Below are 18,989 nucleotides of genomic sequence, written 5' to 3'. Positions count from 1 at the left end.
GTGTTTGATAGGAATGGTTGGACTCGATGATCCAGTGGGTCCCTTCCAACCTGGTTATTCTATGATTCTATGATTCTATGTAAGGCTGCAGGTTTGCAGTATTGCTGTTACTTCTTTCCAGCGAGCCCATGTACCAGGACTGAATTACTTTGCTATTGTCTACAATATAACTCAAAGAATTATCTAAGTAAAATTATAATAATAAAATGGAATAAAAGAACAAAAGGAATGAAAATTCCACAACAAAGTTGACTGAGCAATAGTGTCATCTCTGCTGGCTGGAGAGTTGCATTACATATTAGATATTAGATTTTTTTAAAGATCACCAGCAATTCTTAGAGCTCCGAGTTCCTGCAAACCTTGCGCTTCACCCAGACCACGATCCTCATCTGTGTCTTTTCTAGTTTGGGATTGCTGAACATCAGCACGAGGGAATGAAGAACTGGGAAAGCATTCAGAAATGCTGAAAGAAGTAACCAGAGAGCATTGTCCATCTTCGTGGCAAAAACTAATGACAAGACCAAAGCTGTGAAGTTAATGCTGTAAAGGAAGAAGAATGACAGAATAGATTTCATGGCTTTGATATGGGCGTCCACGCTGATGTTCCTCACTGAGTTTGCCTGCATCCTGCGTTTGTGTCTCCAGAGAGAAAAGAGGAGGAGAAGGGCAGAGAAGATAACTGCCAGGAATGTAGTGGCAAATCCAAAGCCAATGAGGAAAAAGGAAGGGAAAAAACATCTATCCAATTTGACTGTCTGCCTCCAGAAATCCCCTACACTCGTAGCATTGAGGGTGTCGCAGCGCATTTCACAATTCATCTTGTAGGCAAGGGTAGGGATGATCAGGGATAAAAGCACTGAGCCCGTTAACATCCACGGCACCATCCTGTCAATTTTGGCTTTCAGGAAGGTGAAGAAGCTGTGCTGGAAGATTGCAATTTTTATACAATAAAAAATGGAAAGACAGCAAGAAGCCCACATATTGGAAAAATTTATAAAGTCTTGAATAGCACTGAAGAGCCAGGGTATGGCAGGAACATTGTAGAGCCAGGGATAAAATATTAAAACAAAGGTACCTGCCCATGCAAAGCAAAAATACAAAAACCTGGAGCATCCCAGAAACAGCAAGATCTTCTCATTAGAGTTAATGCTTTTCTTTTTCACCAAAGCAATGACAAGCACAGAAACAATAAATGCATTTATCCACAGGCCAAAAAATGTTTGAAATGTGATGAAGACCATGCCAATTACATCGGATGAAGTGACATTGACTTTATCTTGCAAGTAACAGGCTTCCATCCTCCAAGATGGGTAGCGGCGCTGTGCCAGAGGAGTCGGCTGTCGCCCCAAGGCTTGGCGCAGGTTGGCAGCTGCTGTTCCTGAATGTCACGTATGGAAACGGGAGCTTTATAGAGGTGCTGGTGGGGGGATGTTGGAGCTGGTCCTGCTGCGAGCAGGGCAGGGGCAGGAATGCAAATGTGCTGGGTATTCTCTTACATCAGTGCCAGCGTTCAAGATTTGCCTTTCAGGCGAGCGGAGCCGTGTTGGGAGCCACAACCAAAGCAGATGTTTTTCTGCAGTGGGCAGTGCTGTGATTTAGAAACCAGAACCAGAAACAACCATCTTATTTAACAGAGTGGTTTTGATCAGCAAACACAAAAGCACTTTTAGAAGGTGTACAGAATTACTATTCCTGTTTTCTATTGAGCCCATGAACCAGGCATGAATTATATAACTCTAAGAATTCTCCATATCAAATTATAATACAATAAAACCCAAAATAATTCGGAAGATGTTTACTTAACTTAGTTGGTGATGATAGAAGCCCTAAATCAACTCTGCTGGATGGAGAGTTTCACTAGATATTAATTCACCTTTTTTGTATAATGAAACGTTAACATTTTCAATGGTCTCCAGCTTTTTCTACAGTTCCTACCCCCTGCTAACCTTGCACCGCACCCAGAGCAGAGTCCTCATCAATGTCTTTTCCAGTTTGGGATTGCTGAAAATCAGAACAAGGGAATGAGCAACTGGAAAAACATGCTGAAATACTAAAATGAGTAGCGACTTAGGGTTCTCCATCTTCGAGAGATAAATCAATGACAAGACTGAACATGTAAAGTTAATGCTGTAAAGGAAGAAGAAAGACAGAATAGATTTTATGGCTTTGATATGGGCGTCCACGCTGACGTTCCTCACTGAGTTTGCCTGCATCCTGCGTTTGTGTCTCCAGAGAGAAAAGAGGAGGAGAAGGGCAGAGAAGCTGACGGCCAGGAATGTAGTGGCAAATCCAAAGCCAGTGAGGAAAAAAATAGGGAAAAAATGTGCATCTGTTTTAATATTCGTTTTCCTGAATTTCCCTAGGCTGGTGCCATTGCGGTTGTTGCATGAAACTTCATCAGTGTTCTTGTAGACAAGGATGGAGATGATCAGGGATAAAAGCACCGAGCCCATCAACATCCATGGTACGATCCTGTCAATTTTGGCTTTCAGGAAGGTGAAGAAGATGTGCTGGAAATTTGCAATTTTTATACAATAAAAAATGGAAAGACAGCAAGAAGCCCACAGATTGGAAAAGTTTAAAAAGCTGTGAATAGCATTAAGTACTTGGGGTAAGGGATGAATATTAAAGAGCCAGTGATAAAGTATAAAAATAAAGGTGCCTGCCCATACAAAGCAAAAATACCAAAACCTGGAGCATCCCAGAAACAGCAAGATCTTCTCATTAGAGTTAAAGCTTTTCTTTTTCACCAAAGCAATGACAAACACAAAAACAATAAACGCATTTATCCACAGGCCAAAAAATGCCTGCAGGGAGACGATGACCACAGCCATGGCATTGTATGAAGTGGCATTAAATTTAGCTTGTGAGTAACAGGCTTCCATCCTCCAAGATGGGTAGCGGCGCTGCACCAGAGGAGTCGGCTGTCGCCCCAAGGCTTGGTGCAGGTTGGCAGCTGCTGTTCCTGAATGTCACGTATGGAAACGGGAGCTTTATAGAGGTGCTGGTGGGGGGATGTTGGAGCTGGTCCTGCTGCAAGCAGGGCAGGGGCAGGAATGCAAATGTGCTGGGTATTCTCTTACATCAGTGCCAGCGTTCAAGATTTGCCTTTCAGGCGAGCGGAGCCGTGTTGGGAGCCACAACCAAAGCAGATGTTTTTCTGCAGTGGGCAGTGCTGTGATTCAGTGCGTGTCCTCTGTCTGGTCGCTGTCAGCAGTCATGCTCTGGCTTCTCCTGTCCCATCCTCATTTCCTCGGATGCTTGTGCAGAGGGGTGAGCTCAGCAGAGCAGGGTCAGGGCAGCCACAGTCCTCTGTCCCTGCCAGCCAGAAGGTGTGTTGAGTTCTGTAGGGCATGGACTTCCTAACCACTTTTTTCTCTGAGTATTGAGAAAACCTATGTATATCAGGATAAAGATCAGTCTTCTGGGGCCTTTCTCAATAACTGAACACATCTTTCTAACGATTCATCTACAAATTCTCTCATAGGAATACGTTCTCACTTTGATCCATTCAGAGGAAATGTTGCTTCTCTAGGTTGGAGCACTATCTCCTTTTTTAGGTCAGGGTAGTCACTGTGCACATGCATGTTTCCTCCTCAACACCTACTTGCATTTGTGGCCTCTTCCCGCTGCAGTCCAGTGTCTCCTGCCGACACTTCTGGGAAGCAATTTGTGAAGCACTTTCCAGAGCACTTTTTCTTCTCTTCCTATGCAAACTCTCTATGACTGTGTAGCGGGTGGTGTGCCACAAGTCTTTTCCTAGTTTATTGCTGAGTACCAAAGTGGACATCCTCAGCTTCAACACTTGTAATTTCAGATGTGAAACAAGGGAGTAGGATTCTGTTGCCCAACTTTAAGGCCGTGAGATTCTCCAGGGCACATGGCACATTTTCAAGCGGATAACAGGTATGGTGCAGGGTCTGTGGGAAATCCACAGCGTTCTGGAGCCTTTTCTCAGTCAACCCCTGAGGTTTTCCTGACCAGCATCCTCTAAGAAGGCAGCAAATTACAGGGCAAAAGTTTGTCCTCTGAAACCCATGAGAAAAGAAAGCAGCACTGAGCTGCAAGAACAAGGATTTACTAAGATATGTGACCATCTCTGCAGGGAAAGGGTGGAATGTTGTTTTCTGCTCTGCGATATCAGCCCTGCCATGGAATCAGCTGTGGGAAAACACTGTCAGGACATTCATAATCATATCTCCTTTATCTCCAGTCTTTACAATGTTCCGTTAATTATTAATTGAATACAGCACTAGGCCAAATTCTAATACCACTGGAGTGCTATAAAGCAAGAATAATTCTGCTTGAGCATGTGGCTTCCCTCCAATGCAGCCAAGATCTTAGTGCAGACAGATAACAAGTATAGTGGAAGGAGTCAGCAACTTTGGGCCAGATTGAGATCTTCTGACTTGGAATTCGGGTGGGTCTTTCACCAGCTGCATGGAAGACATGAGGTTATCACATTCCTCTTTGTAACATTCCTCCAAAGTGGACTTGGGCATTTGATAACAACAATGCCATCATGTGCCATCTAGGAGATAAGTCTTGTTGTCATAACAATGTTATGAAGGTGGAAAGTCTGTAGCTGGTTGGCTGATGTTCTGTGGAAAGCCTAGCACCACATCCTATATATTGTGAGAGATGATAGTGAGAGATGGGAGAGACCAGCTTCTTTTCCCATCACAAAAATGGGCTCCAGCATCTTCCCACTCTGTGTAGCACTTCTGTTACATTATGTGCACGGTACTCCTGTCTCTGTAAGTAGAAACCTGATTTCTATAGGCTCCTCTCAGCCCAGAGACATCTCATACCTTATACGGGTTGTATTTCATTCTCTTTCAGGTTGGGCAACTCTCCAGTGAAGCTGGTAAGTGGTCTGTGAATCCTTTAGAGTTTTCAAGCAGCTTCTTTGGCTTGCTGTGTGACACCACATCTGATCACGTAATATTTTCTCTGCCTCGCAGCAGCAGATGCCGACATGGGTGTAATAATCAAAGACATTCCAGAGATCAACTTAGGTGAGTTCATATCTAAGTTCTCACAAGGCCTGAAAACTTATGAGCATCTATATATGGTTTTATGAAGGTTTACTTAATAGACAACGGCTTAGATATTTTCTTGAGCTTCTATGCATGTGGTAAGAAAATCAGATGGAAAAGACATAAGACATTGTGCTGTCATTCTCTGCTTTTGTTTCCTGTAATGCAAATTTCCATGTATCCTTTACGGTGCGCTGTACAATATTCTATACAATTTCTATACAATTTCATTCTATACAATGATGAGTTATTCAATATTGCTACGTTCTCTAGACCATAGTCTCATTGTGTGACTGTTGCCACTGCCTGGTAGCAAGAGGTTATCGAATGAGATGTGGGTAATGGTAGCCATCACATTTCCACCACCCAAATGCAGACTTTGCTGAGCGGTAGATGTTGAGTAGAAGCTACTGTCCCTATATTTCAGTATAAACAGGCTGATTTTCTTTATTTTTCTGAGAATATCAACCTTATATAACCAGGCTCAATATGGTTTATGAGGTGAAATACATTTGATATTTCGTTTGATATTTTGATATTTAATACTTTGATATTTCGTTTATATTACCTTTCATAAAATTGCTTTTCAGCTGCTGGACTGGATCTCTTTCAGGGTGATATCGTGCTCCCTGTAAGTAATTCAAAACTCTGTATCTGTCACTTATCCTAATTGTAACTTTGGTACATATCAGCCCATGTCCCCACAAGAGATACATCACCAGCTGTCCATTCCCTTTTCAGCAAAATCAACGAAATGCCCTAAGAAATGAGTTCTACAGATGGAAGTCCCCCATTCCTTATATTCTGGCTGATGACCTAGGTAATGCAGATACTTTATTCATATTTTAGCTCCAATCCTTGTTTACACTGGAGTCACTGTGATAAAAAAAAAAAGCCTTTTTCAGAACTGGTTCTCTCACATTAAAATTTATTAATAACCAGGTTGGTCCTTTATATCAGAACCAAATTCTTCTTCTATAGCTACCTTAAAAAAACATAACTCGATCAAATTCAATCATTTTTCTTTTGGTCCCATGCATATATCTGTGTGCGTACCTTCCCTTTCCTGGGTGGATGATCTACAGTGTGTTAAAGGAGCTTTCCTGATGTGTGTTTTCCAGATCTGAATGCTAAAGGAGTCATTCTCCAGGCGTTTGAAATGTACCGCCTGAAGTCTTGCATTGATTTCAAACCATATGAAGGAGAAAGCACCTACATATACTTTACAAAACAAAATGGGTAATGATGTTACCAATTTCTGTTCAGTTTTGCAGTGTGGAATCAGCTGGGTATTCATTCCATCTGACATCACCAGTTCAAAAGTTTAGTCTAAATTTGTTGTCAGCAAAGAAAAAGAAGAAAGCAAAGAAAAAGAAAGAAACCCATTTTTCCTTCTTAGGCACAAAACTTGGAAGCAGCTGCCTCCTTCTGCTGACTGCAGAGAATATTTAGATGATGAGCTTGGACTAGACATCTGATATTTGGGGGATTAGTCTTTGAGGAGGTTATCCCAGCATCACTGGGGTTTCATCACGCGTTTCCACTTTCCTACCGAGGGTTGTTTTCCATTTCAGTGATGGGTGAAATGACCCTGATGCACGTTCTCTTAACTTAGCAAGGATGTGAATAGCCAAAATTTAAGTTTTGAAATATTTAGAACAAAGGTCAAAACCCAAAAGTTATGGAAAGCCATTTTATTGTAATATCACTGCTACTCTAAACTCTCCCAGATCATTTCTGTAGCCCAGGTGATTACAAAAAAGCTCAGTCTGTCTTGAGCTTGCTCTTGCTATACAAGTATTATGTTTCTTGTCTTATTTCTTGGAAAAAGGCAGCTGATATAGGACTAAAATTCTGTGGATCTCAAAAATCAGAGGTGAGCTTGTCTATCTCAGAGGGTATGTAAAATGCTGGCCTCATGCAAGTGGTATTGAGTATGTGTTTGGGGGTTTATTCTGCTTTCAGAGCAGAGTATCTGTATAATACCAAGGCACTCAGTTAGTACCTAAATAATGTTGTTATTCCTTTCATATTTACACCTGGTTTGATATCAATTAAAATTTAGTGAAACTAAATACAGAGAAGAAAATTCTACTTCACAGACAGTAAGATCTCCCTTTTTCTCAGGTGTTGGTCCATGGTGGGGGACCTGAAGACAGGACAGAACCTCTCTATTGGAGCAGGGTGTGACTACAGAGCAATTGTGGAGCATGAGATCCTGCACGCTTTGGGATTTTATCACGAACAGTCAAGGATGGACCGGGATGACTATGTGACCATCTGGTGGGATGAAATTATTGAAGGTGGGTTTTTACCTTCAAGTCACTTTTTGTTTAAGTGTAGAGTTATCAATATCTTCTTTTCTCCCTTAGATTTTTAAGACCTTCTTAAATAAATCATAGAATCATAGAATCATCAGGTTGGAAGAGACCCACAGGATCATCGTGTCCAACCATTCCCATCAATCACTAACCCATGTCCCTTAGCACCTCGTCCACCCATCCCTTAAACCCCTCCAGGGAAGGTGACTCAACCCCCTCCCTGGGCAGCCTCTGCCAGGGACCAATGACCCTTTCTGTGAAAAAGTTTTTCCTAATGTCCAACCTGACCCTCCCCTGGTGGAGCTTGAGACCATTCCCTCTCGTCCTGTCCCCTGTCCCTTGGGAGAAGAGCCCAGCTCCCTCCTTTCCACAACCTCCTTTCAGGTAGTTGTAGAGAGCAATGAGGTCTCCCCTCAGCCTCCTCTTCTCCAGGCTAAACACCCCCAGCTCTCTCAGCCGCTCCTCATAAGGCCTGTTCTCCAGCCCCCTCACCAGCCTCGTTGCTCTTCTCTGGACTCGCTCGAGAGCCTCAACATCCTTCTTGTGACTGTAGAAAAGCTGGACCATTCTTAAGATTGCTGTAAATCAATCTGTAGAAGCAGCAGAATTTTGAGGCACCTTCTCTGGTCAAAGAATTTCCAAGGCCAGAAGAGAGAGTCTCTGCTTGGTCAGAACATTTAATTCCCATTGGCTTCAGGGCTGATTTGTTTAGTCATTTAGGAGAAATCACTGCCTCTCTCTCTGTTTCATCTTGCTGTGTAACACAAATTTTAAACTAACTGGGATGGTGAGCTTTGAGGTGGCTTTTCTTTAGTCAAAGGTCTTTTCAAAATCTGAAAACATTTTTATTCTCAGAAATTCAGGCTTTCCTGAAACTGGAAAGAGCCACTTCTATAGATGAAGAAGATTTAAAGGATTAAATCAGACAAGACACATAAAATAGGGCTCTATCCTGCTCTCCCCTGCCCAGTGTGTCTCTGCCTTCTTGCCTTCAGGGTTAGTATCATCAGATTCAGTGAGTTCACGAGTTTCTGTAAAGTCTCTGCATTCCCCCTAGTCCCTAGGCAGTTTGTCCTGCTGTCTCCTGTGAAGTCTAGTTCCATACTACGTAATGATCATATATTTGAAAAAGAGTGAATGGGAGCTTACAACAAGTAGCCAACCAGCTCCAAAGCAAGAAGACTTCCTGTGTCATGTACTGTTGTAGCTTCACGATGTACAGACGTATTGAAAATCTTGCCAAAACAGTGCCAATTCTCCATGCCTTATTTTTTTTTTCCAAAAAGATATATCATTGAATCCTCTCAACCCACCTGTGGTACATTCAGTAGCCACAAATTTGGGACATCAAAAAAATGATACAGGTGATGGACTTCAGAGTGATTCTATCCTGCAAGGAGTTGTGGGACTGGTCTGGTATCATTACAGTCAAGCCATATATTCTGTAGGTTTCTATCTGTACTATAAAATGTAATCTTCCAGTTAGACAAATTCATTAAGTAGAAAATTTCTACAGAAGCCATTTGAAATAAGTCTGCTCTTCTAAAGCAGAATAAGGCTGATAAGATTGTTTTCTCTGTGTCTGCACACACATCTATTCCTCTATTACTGGTCTGCAGAACTAAATTTAATAGCATGGTAGTAGTTTTTCCCTAACACATTTCCACAAACTGCAATGCAGATAGCTGGATGATGAGAGAAGAGATTCCCTGTTCATGTTGCTGTTGATAGAAAATCTCATAAGTTTATTAGACTTCAGAGAAAACACACAAGAGAGCGTAATGAAATAATCTCCTCACTGTATGACTTATTCCTTTTAAAAACAAAGAAAAGTTACATTCTGCTTGGTAGTGATCTTAAAAACCAACATTATTACAAGTGCCTGTGTCCTGCCAAGATCTTGTCCCCAGCTATAAAAAGTGACAGCGTTTAATTAGAAAGATTCTCACCCTTTTCGATAAAAATTGCAATTCAAGTATCTGTGAGAAAATAGTCCCAAGGTTTTATACAATCCTGAGCCTTGGACTGAAGACCTTTGCACCAAGAATGGAGTTGCAGAAGGGAAGGGCAGCCTTGGCCTAGAGGAGCTGTAATTATCCACCGAGCGCAGTCATGTGTTGCTTCTTCTTGGAGAGCAAATGACAGTCTGAAAATCATAGAATCATAGAATTGCTTGGTTAGAAAAGTCCTTGGAGATCATCAAGCCCAACCGTGCCTATCCGCTCCTAAATCATATCCCTAAGCCCTTTATCCACCCTTTTTTAAAACCCCTCCAGGGATGGGGACTCCAGCATCAACCTGGGCAGCCTCTGAAAGAACCTGAGAACCGTTTCAGTGAAGAAGTTTTTCCTAATGTCCAATCTGAGCCTGTCCTGGTGCAACTTGAGGCCATTTCCTCTCCTCCTAGGATTTGTAGTTGGAAATGCTGGCAATCTTTTTTTACTTCCAAACCACAGTGTGTGAAATAGCTCCCTCTCTCTGTGTTAGCAGACACCTTCGGAATAAAAAAGTCTCTAAGAAACCATGAGAAATGTGTTTCTAAAGGACATTTCAAAAGAAATATCATAGCAATATTGTCAATCCAGGGTAAAATCATCATTTTTTTTTCACAGATTCTTAATGTATTCTTTGCTTCAAAGAAGCACAGAACCTGGAGGTACTCCAGGACGGTCATACCTCACCCCTAAATGAGTGGAGAGCTCCAGGACCTCGTTCATATATGATCCAATACCCTGGGAAACATTTGCCTCAATATTTGCAGGCTCTGGAATAAGTACCTTAATTCTTAAGTTTAACCTTTGTTTATGGATGCACATATTAGTCCACCTAATCTGATTTCCTACACAGCCCATTTTCTACAGCTCACTGTTATTTGATTTGGAACTTGCAAAAGGCACATGTGAGGGTGCAGAACTGCATTACAAAACCATTTTTTCTTGTCCACATTACTTCATAATCAGATCTTACAAATATTTTATTGTAAAGTAATTGCTTTTGAGAATATCAATTGTGCCTCAGAACACAGTATCCATGGGGCCATGTTAAAACCACTTCCTTTCCAGTTTCTTTAAAAATGAAGCACTTCTCTGTTCTTTTACCAGGCAGAGAGCATAATTTTGTGAAGTACGATGATGGCTACATCACTGATTTGAACACCCCCTATGACTATGAATCAGTGATGCATTATGCACCGCTTTCATTTAACAAAAACCCAAACGTCCCCACAATCACAACGAAGATACCAGAATTTAATGACATTATTGGACAACGTCTAGACTTCAGTGCCATTGACCTGGAAAGACTGAATCGCATGTATAACTGCAGTAAGTCATGATTTAACCATTGTCATCTGTTTCTTTGTTTGTACTTGAAACTGGCTGGTTTCCCTCCCAAATCTCCAAAATCACAAAACCTCTTTTCAGCTGTTCTTCAGGTGATATGGGAGAGGGCCTGTGGTTTAGAGACTCAAACTATTTATTCCGTCCTTATCCTTCTTTTTGTCTCTACTAACAGTCGTTATATTTGTTCCATTAATCGATGGAAGTAAGTTCATTCACATTGTTTCTTCTATACTGCTCCTCATGTTTCTGAAATGTTCTTGTGTTCTGCTGTTTGGGCAGCTTCATTTGGCCTCCTTTGGGAGGCAAATTCAACCGTACTTTGTCCTCTTTTACTGACTTTAGGTCTTAATTAGATTATTTTGCACCCGGGATTGGCTAAGTCTAGAGTCCAACACTCCATCTAGTTGTTTGTTAATCTAGTTGAAGATGTTATCACCATGTGTGATTATTAGCAATAAGTTCATATCCCCGTGGATCTGCCCCCAGAATCATCCACTTGCAGGGAAACTCAGCTGAACCAGCCTAAGGTAACTGGGTGGACTTTGCTTGAAGTGGAAGGACAGTGTTGATGCTCCTCGTGCAGACGAGTGAGCCGTGAAGAACAATAACTTCCAGCAGAGGAATGGTTAAACTCAACACCACCACTGGTCACAAAGTGACTTGTCTCTCCAAGCCTGACAAGTAGACACAAAGACAGCCACCATCAGCCCCTGCATTTCTGCTGTCTCAAGGGATTTTTTTAACCTTCTGCCAAGTGGTCAAATGTTGGTAACTCCTTGCGGGGAATTCCTCCAGGAACCAAATATTTCCTCTTTTGAGTCGTTGGGTTCACATCTGCTGTGGGTTTTCTTCTCTACATGATGGCTATCCTAGTGCAAATAACCCTCCCAAAATTAGAGCAGAAATTTTAGGGAAATACTGCTTTGGAGATAACCATCTGTGCATTTCTTTTCAGCTTCCACTCACACTTTTTTGGACCAGTGCTCTTTTGAGCTTGAAAACATATGTGGCATGATTCAGGGCACCAGTGATGATCTAGACTGGGTCCATCAACAGAGCGGTGCCACCGGGCAGGAGGACCACACGCTTTCTGGGCGCTGTAGAGGTAAAACGCAGTAACAGTACTCTTCCCTATGGAAAAGGGGTTAACTGGAGTAACGGTCCCTTGCTCGATGTCTGTACTGGTCCATGTGCTTTAAATAGAGCATCTTTAATAACTTCTCTGACCCTGTCCCTGTAGTCAGCCCTTGAAAAACCCAGCACTGGCTACTCTGAAAACACAGGATGAAACGATTGCATTTAAGACACTACCCAGCAAACACCTGAGTTGTGATGTTTCTAGTTAAGCAAAAAGCCTTTTTTCTTTCCACACGTCTTGACCCTTTTTATGGTTGCACTCATGCTCTCATTAAGCTTTTCCAACATAGTGGAATGGTCTCCACACCAGCAAGATAAAAGGGGACAAAGGACAATCTTAACTAGAGGCCTTTTGAATATACCCTGGGAAAGGACTTACAGTAACTTCCAAAGTCTGAGTGAGAGTTTTTTTACCCCATGATAAGAGTGAAACAGCAGTCATAGCCACTCATAAATGTTGTATTTGTAAAGTGAATGATAACTTAACCTTGAGGAGTGCTAGTTCTGGAGGTAGAGGAAAGTTGCAAGGTATTTTATGAGAGGCATTCAGAGATAATTTTCTTTTTCACGTGGCAGTTTTGCCTTTTTCAAAGGAAGAAAAATCTCAGAAGGACCGAGTCAGCCTGAGTCACAGTTTCAAGGTGATATGTTACAAGTGAGAATAAAGATTAAACCCCACAGGCAGTTCTGAAAAGCAAGGGGCTGATTTGTCAGCCTTTAAACAAGGTAAACTACTACAGACTTCAAAAAAAGAGTAATTTTTGTGGTAAAGAGTAGAGAGTGAAGGAATCATGGCCTGGAGCACAATCAGGTGTGCTTTGTACACTCTTTGATCAAGGAAAAAATTGACTTGCTGCACTCAGGAATAGACTCACATGGCCCACACACTGGAAAGAACAGATCCTCAACCTCTCAGACTGGTGGCACTTGTCCATCAGGTCCAAGAATGCAATATAACACAAGCAAATCATTTGACAGCTTCCATAAGTACATCCTCCTAATACTCGTTTTTACTTCTTTCTCTCCTTTTTTTCCCCCCCATAAGTATAATTGTAGTTGAAAAAAACTATTTTGCTGAGTTGTTTGAGGTTGTCAGGTAAAATCCAGTTTGTCTTAAGTAAGGACTTAACTTGCACTTATACAAGTCACTTATCTAGTGATGGGTACAAAATAAATATTGACGTTATCTGAAGACCTAGTGAAGAGGAGGAGGTGCTTCTGAGGGTCTCCAGAGTGTCTAAATGAGTTGCATGAGTAGGGAGTGCCTCTCCTTTTGGAGACCTTCAAAGAGTCATTGACTCCACTAGGAATTCAGGCATTTTTGGAGAAATTCTGCAGTCATCTCAAGTCGGGGTAAATTTTTGGTTTCTAGCACAGGCAGAGCATGTTTTGCTCAAACAGGTTTGACTTCTCAGGTTTTTGACTTATTAGTGACTAAACTGAAGGAGGGAAAGTTCAGCCTAACATCTAGAGAGCTAAAAAAAGGTTATTTGTTAATTTAATCATAGACAAATGAATAAGGAAAGAGCAATGAAATACAGATAAGGTGTGACAAGTCCCTCTGATACCAAGATATGATTCATGTGCAAATTATGAAGGATAAAAGTAGTCATTTCAAATATAAAGTAAAGAACACCTCAGAAAATGTTAGTGGGAAACTAAACTAGATGGGCAGGAATTCTTAGTTTCCCCCAACTGAGAAGCTGAATTTTGAAAAGTCTTAGGACAAGCTGTAAAAAAGAGCTTTTTCATGGTCAAGGTCAGGAGAGTGTTAGTTCTGTGTCCAACCCTTTTTTATTATCTTTATCAAACTCTTTTTTTATCATCTTTGTCTAAACCTTTTTTATTATCTTTATCACTGATAAGATATTATCTTACTCTTTACAAGGTATTTTAGCATATGACCTCTAAGAGCTCATCTTCAGATTCTCTTCTGTATAAATCAAGTTAAAATTATGTTTCCTAGTTACTTGCAGCCAGCACTGAATCCTCTGTCTCGTATCTCTGACATCCCTGAGACACTGAACTTCCAACTTGGCATCAGGCACCAGCAACAAGTTCCATGCTAAACTAGTAGTCCTTTTCTTACCCTGATCTACCCTGACTAGTTACCATATACCATTTTCTCTACTATTTATGTTAAGTACTACCCTTACACTCACTAAAAGAGTGGAGTTGATAAATTTACACCGTGCCCCTAGCAGGAAATCTGGAAAGAGACAGTGATGCTCTACAATTTTTTGATAGGAATGGTTGGACTCGATGATCCAGTGGGTCTCTTCCAACCTGGTTATTCTATGATTCTATAATTTCTTCATAGATGCTGGCTATTTCATGTACTTCAGCACCAACTCTGGCAAGGCAGATGAGGTGGCAGTCCTGGAGTCCCGCATCCTTTATCCCAAGAGAACTCAGCAGTGCCTCCAGTTCTTCTATAAGATCACAGGAAGCCTTTCTGACAAGCTGATCATCTGGATTAAAGAGGATGATGGCACTGGAAATGTGCGCAAGATGAGGAGAATCCAGACCTTTCAAGGTAATGCTGGAAATTTGAGGAATGTAGAGAATACCAGGGGAGGAAAAGTTGTCTTACCTAGTCCATGAATGCAGTGGGTTGGCTCAACAATCAAAAGATTTTCCCAAAGCTACCAGAATATCTCGTGGCTTGGATAAGGATCTTGGTATTAGGTGAGGGCATTTAGGAATGAAACTGTGGGCTGTAATAATGTAATTGAGGTGCTCCACTGCAGGAGTCACAACGTTCCTGACAGGGTTATACTACACTTAGTGATTCAGGGGGACCCCAAACTCTGCTGGAGATCAACTGATGAGATCTCTGTTGGCTCTCACATCACCTGTCAGTGAGCTGTTGAGATGTAAATGCCTATGCTCACCTGCAATAAGAAGCCCAGCCTGACTTTTATATGCGTGGAAATATAAATATATATGTAATTTTGGAACTGTGAACTGAGTTCCCACTTGGATGATTTCGCTAAGTAGGACAAATTCAGTCACTGTGTTTCTGTTGTCAAAACCGAAGATGTGTGATAACCCGCTTAAGTAAAGCTGCAGCAGTTTGCAGAGAAAGACAAGTCCCTGGAAAAGCAGCAGGAGCAATTAATTCTAACACGCTGGGTCACTGACTCCCATTCACTTTTATGTCTTGGCCTCTGGCCTGCTCCCCTTTATACTAGAGTTTGTCATTCACTGATGTGCAAAGTGCTCCTAGTATAATGTGGACAAAGCGTTTAGACGATAAGTCCATGTGAGTATTTTCCAATCACACTATCAACTTAAGTTCTCCAGCATCCAGGTTCTCAAAAGGTCCAGTTGTCTGAAAACGCAGCTGGAATGAATGGCTAGGAGTAAGCTGCTTCACAGTATCACTAATCCTGCTGATAGCACGGTTTTTCTTTCCTTATGCCACAGCGGACAGTGACTACAGCTGGAAAATAGCCCATGTAACCCTGAACGCTCAGAAAAAGTTCCGTTACCTCTTCCAAGGACTAAAGGGCGATCCCAGCTCTTCATCCGGTGGGATTTCTATCGATGATGTCACGCTGACGGAGGCCCCGTGTCCCACAGCTGTGTGGGTCATCCGGAATTTCAGCCAAATCCTTGAAAATACATCCATCACTGTTCTTCAAAGCCCCCGGTTTTATAGTCCTGAGGGGTATGGGTTTGGCATAACTTTGCATCCCCACGCTGCAATCAGTGGCTATGCTCGCATCGCCTTTCACTTGTGCAGCGGAGAGAACGATGGTGTTCTGGAGTGGCCAGCTCTGAACCGCCAAGCCATGCTCACAGTCCTGGACCAGGACCCTGATGCCTTGAAGAGGATGTCCTCAACCAGAAGCTTCACCACGAGCACAGAACATGTTACCTCAGGTAAGTCATGTCTGCCTGGAGGAGGAATGATGAAAATGAGAGCCAAAGAATCCAAGTCAGAGAAGCAGAGGACTCAGATCTGGGCAACTTTGGCTGCATTTCCCAATTTGGAACACTCTCCTGTGTATGACTCAGAATTCTTGTCTGTGAAGGATCATTTGCTGAGAAAAGTGATACATAAATGGTTGGTGTTGTTACGAACAGACCCTGCGATATTTGAGTTTGACTCTGAGCACAAAGTTGTCCTAAGAGCTGGAAATTCACCTTCCCTGGAGGTGTTTAAGGGATAGGTGGACGAGGTGCTAAGGGACATGGTTTAGTATTTGATAGGAATGGTTGGACTCGATGATCCAGTGGGTCTTTTCCAACCTGGTGATTCTATGATTCCCATTCTACCTGTGGTTTGCCGAGTGTGATATGTGACATGCCACCACAGGACGGTGCAATGCCAGCAGGGTCTGTATTCCACCAATAAACCAAAAATAATTTAACTTACGATTGCATTTTGGAGGCTTGGTTAACTTGCACATCCATGGTCTGAATGGACAGGCTTCACCTTGTAGCTGTATTTAGGAAAAAAACAAACCTGAAAACACCAGTGAGATGATTCTGCAGTATTTGAAGCTGGGCTTGCTTGGCTGGTTGTAGACTGCAGGTTCTGAAATCTTTCAGAGTTACCTTTTACCTCCAGGTTTATATGGCATGTAGCACCATAGTTCCACATCCATCCCTAGGATTTCCCACAGATGTGTTAATTCAAAGAAACAAGAACAGGGCAATATTGAGTTTGGATAAAATGCTGGAGATGCATCTCCATCCCTCTTTGCTTTCTCAGGTGGAAGTTTAGCTCATGCTTTTTCAGGAGGAGGTTCTAATCCTTAGGTGTTAATATGTTTATCAGAACCACAGCAATGAACAAAACCTACTCAACCACAAACCACAAGTACTTAAAAACTCATGAGGGAGTGTCCTTATGCAGAAATGAGCTTGTAGGTGGTGACAAGGAGTCCGTTACTTGTGTCTGGTTACACAAATGGGACGAAAGTGGTGGAATTTAAGTGCCCTCACACAGTCTTTAAGCAGATCGTATCTGAGGATCTTCTGGCACCCATAATTTGTCAGTCTTTTGTGATTTGCTTGGACATTTCAGCTCTAAACTGGATTTTAAATCATAAATCCCGTTTAACACTCTATGGCACAAAAAAAGTCATGCCACACCTCCAGCTGCAGAACTTTGTGGTCTTATTCATCATTCATTCTCTTTGCAGATGTTAATGGAACCTTGATATGGGAGAAGCCATCGCTTACTGGAACATTTGATGCCTCGTGCAATTGCTATAGGAGCATAGCCTGGGGGTGGACTAACTTCATATCCCACAGCCAGATGAGACGGAGAAGCTTCCTGAAAAATGATGACCTGATTATTTTGGCAGAATTTAATGGTAAAGACCCCTCTGTGATTCACCTGTCTCTGAGTCACCTTCTCTTCTAATGGGGATCAGCTTTTAAAAGCATTTCTGTGTCTTAGTTTCAGAAGGGTGATGTCGACTAAAGTGATTGTGAGTTCAGAGGAAGGTAAACTTCTTCACAGAAAGGGTCCTTGGGCACTGGAACAGGCTGCCCAGGGAGGGGGTTGAGTCACCTTCCCTGGAGGTGTTTAAGGCACAGGTAGATGAGGTGCTAAGGGACATGGTTTAGTGTTTGATAGGAATGGTTGGACTCAATGATCCAGTGGGTCTCTTCCAACCTGGTTATTCTATGATTCTATGATAATCTTTCAAAGTACAGAAGATCACTGATTTACCTGACTAGTTTGTATTGCTTCAGTATTAAAGCTATTTTCTGCTTTAAATACGCAGAAACTGCTGTGGTACAGCAGAACTCTAAGGGGAAAATGGACAAGGAATACATTCTGGTCCACATTGCACTCTGCGAGCACCTGGTATGAAGAATATTACATATAGAATCACTCATCGGATGTCTTTCTCCTTTCTTTCTCTTTTTAAAAGATATAACTCACCTTAATAACACAGAAGTCCCTATTGTACCTCAGCTGCCTGCCTTCACAGAAGGCCACGTGCTTGAAAGACAGAAGAGAGCAGCCCAGGACACGGGGCCCATTGGAGACCAGCTGCCTAACCTGGCAGATCCCTGTGACCCAAACCCCTGCCAGAACGACGGAGTCTGCGTGAGCGTAAAAGGGAAAGCCAGCTGCAGGTATCATGGACTTCTTCCCTGCTTGCTTTTACTTTCTTCTCAGCCAAATGATGTAGCTAATAAGTATTGAGAGCTACAGACCTCAGAGGTCTGAGACATCAGGTTTTTAAGGAAGGTGTGAGGGCCTTGAGGTGGACCCACACGTCAGCACAAAACTCCTGACCCGTGTGAATTTGTGCTGTGTTTTTCCAGGTGCCCATCAGGACAAGCCTTCTTCTTTACGGGTGAGAGATGTCAGTCAAGGCAGGTCCATGGGGACATCCTGGGAATGACAATTGGTGGAATTGCTGGAACCATTGTCTTAACCATTGTCCTCGTTTCTGTGATGGCTAGAAGATAAATACCTGCAGGAGGATAAATCTCAATCTAATATTTCTCCATTCTTCATAAGACATCAGTTTTCAGTGAAAAATGATGAATATAATTTTTAGAAGACCAGTCAGCATATGGATGAAAAGCTCTATCTACATCTTGGCGTCAATCTGTTTACTCTGTAGGTCTTCACAGTTAAAGAACATCATGTGGAACTGCTGTTTAATGAAAGTTCATACCCTACCTCTCTTGTCTATTCTTTGAATGTTTAGTTTCTTCATCCAATAGCAAACGGTAGTGCTGGGAGTCCATGCATTCATTCTCCAACACAGTTCAAACTTAGATTAAATAAGGGGCAGGACCTCTCAAAACACTAGAAAGAGTCACACAGAACCACATATATTAAGATTCTAAAAATGTTCCTTGCCAGTGCTTCTGTTGGTTTGGTCCAGGGACTTCACCTCCCCACACAGGGAAGCTAATTTTGCCCTCCTCTAATGCACCTTCAGAGCTTGCTGGCTGCAGAATGTGATGGTGGAGAAAGGTGACAGGGACTGGCTCTGCTCCCTTTGGATGATGTTACTTTAAGCCTTTGCACTGGGGGAGGAACACACCCTATCTGCCCCAGGGCTAGACTCTACACCCACTAGCTCCTCTGTTTCTGAACTCTGTTACTCTCAGGATGAAGAGTTTCTTCAGTGCAGAATAAAAACCCCTCAAAGGTCTAGATGCAA

At 42.3% G+C, this 18,989-nt stretch overlaps 3 protein-coding genes across 3 annotated transcripts; 1 reads left to right on the top strand and 2 right to left on the bottom strand.

The window, feature by feature from the left end:
- Positions 1 to 335: 335 nt before the first annotated feature.
- Positions 336 to 1,298, bottom strand: LOC138717402 (taste receptor type 2 member 2-like). The gene has a single exon (XM_069850917.1). It carries the CDS (start codon positions 1,296 to 1,298, stop codon positions 336 to 338), a length of 963 nt encoding a protein of 320 aa, XP_069707018.1.
- A 603-nt stretch (positions 1,299 to 1,901) lies between these two features.
- LOC138717567 (taste receptor type 2 member 9-like) lies at positions 1,902 to 2,996 on the bottom strand. Its single transcript, XM_069851087.1, has one exon. The coding sequence runs from the start codon at positions 2,883 to 2,885 to the stop codon at positions 1,932 to 1,934; it is 954 nt and encodes a 317-aa protein (XP_069707188.1). The 5' UTR covers positions 2,886 to 2,996; the 3' UTR covers positions 1,902 to 1,931.
- A 1,692-nt stretch (positions 2,997 to 4,688) lies between these two features.
- Positions 4,689 to 18,672, top strand: LOC138717295 (meprin A subunit alpha-like). Its single transcript, XM_069850778.1, has 14 exons — positions 4,689 to 4,757; positions 4,843 to 4,867; positions 4,965 to 5,018; positions 5,630 to 5,670; positions 5,781 to 5,859; positions 6,161 to 6,278; positions 7,167 to 7,342; positions 10,462 to 10,683; positions 11,657 to 11,806; positions 14,159 to 14,374; positions 15,268 to 15,726; positions 16,995 to 17,168; positions 17,736 to 17,943; positions 18,136 to 18,672. Exons 1-14 carry the CDS (start codon positions 4,689 to 4,691, stop codon positions 18,281 to 18,283), a joined length of 2,139 nt encoding a protein of 712 aa, XP_069706879.1. The 3' UTR covers positions 18,284 to 18,672.
- Positions 18,673 to 18,989: the final 317 nt, after the last annotated feature.

Source organism: Phaenicophaeus curvirostris, chromosome 2 (assembly GCF_032191515.1).
Source record: "Phaenicophaeus curvirostris isolate KB17595 chromosome 2, BPBGC_Pcur_1.0, whole genome shotgun sequence".
In the NCBI taxonomy this organism is placed as follows: Eukaryota; Metazoa; Chordata; class Aves; order Cuculiformes; family Cuculidae; genus Phaenicophaeus; species Phaenicophaeus curvirostris.
Note: the sequence above shows the minus strand (reverse complement) of the source record. Positions and strands in the feature narration are given on the sequence as shown.

Coding starts and splice junctions, on each gene's coding strand:
- LOC138717402 (XM_069850917.1), bottom strand. CDS start 1,298: ATGGAAGCCTGTTACTTGCAAGATAAAGTCAATGTCACTTCATCCGAT.
- LOC138717567 (XM_069851087.1), bottom strand. CDS start 2,885: ATGGAAGCCTGTTACTCACAAGCTAAATTTAATGCCACTTCATACAAT.
- LOC138717295 (XM_069850778.1), top strand. CDS start 4,689: ATGGGCTCCAGCATCTTCCCACTCTGTGTAGCACTTCTGTTACATTAT. Junction 4,758..4,842: donor TGCACGGTACTCCTGTCTCT/GTAAGTAGAAAC, acceptor ATTCTCTTTCAG/GTTGGGCAACTCTCCAGTGA. Junction 5,019..5,629: donor CATTCCAGAGATCAACTTAG/GTGAGTTCATAT, acceptor ATTGCTTTTCAG/CTGCTGGACTGGATCTCTTT.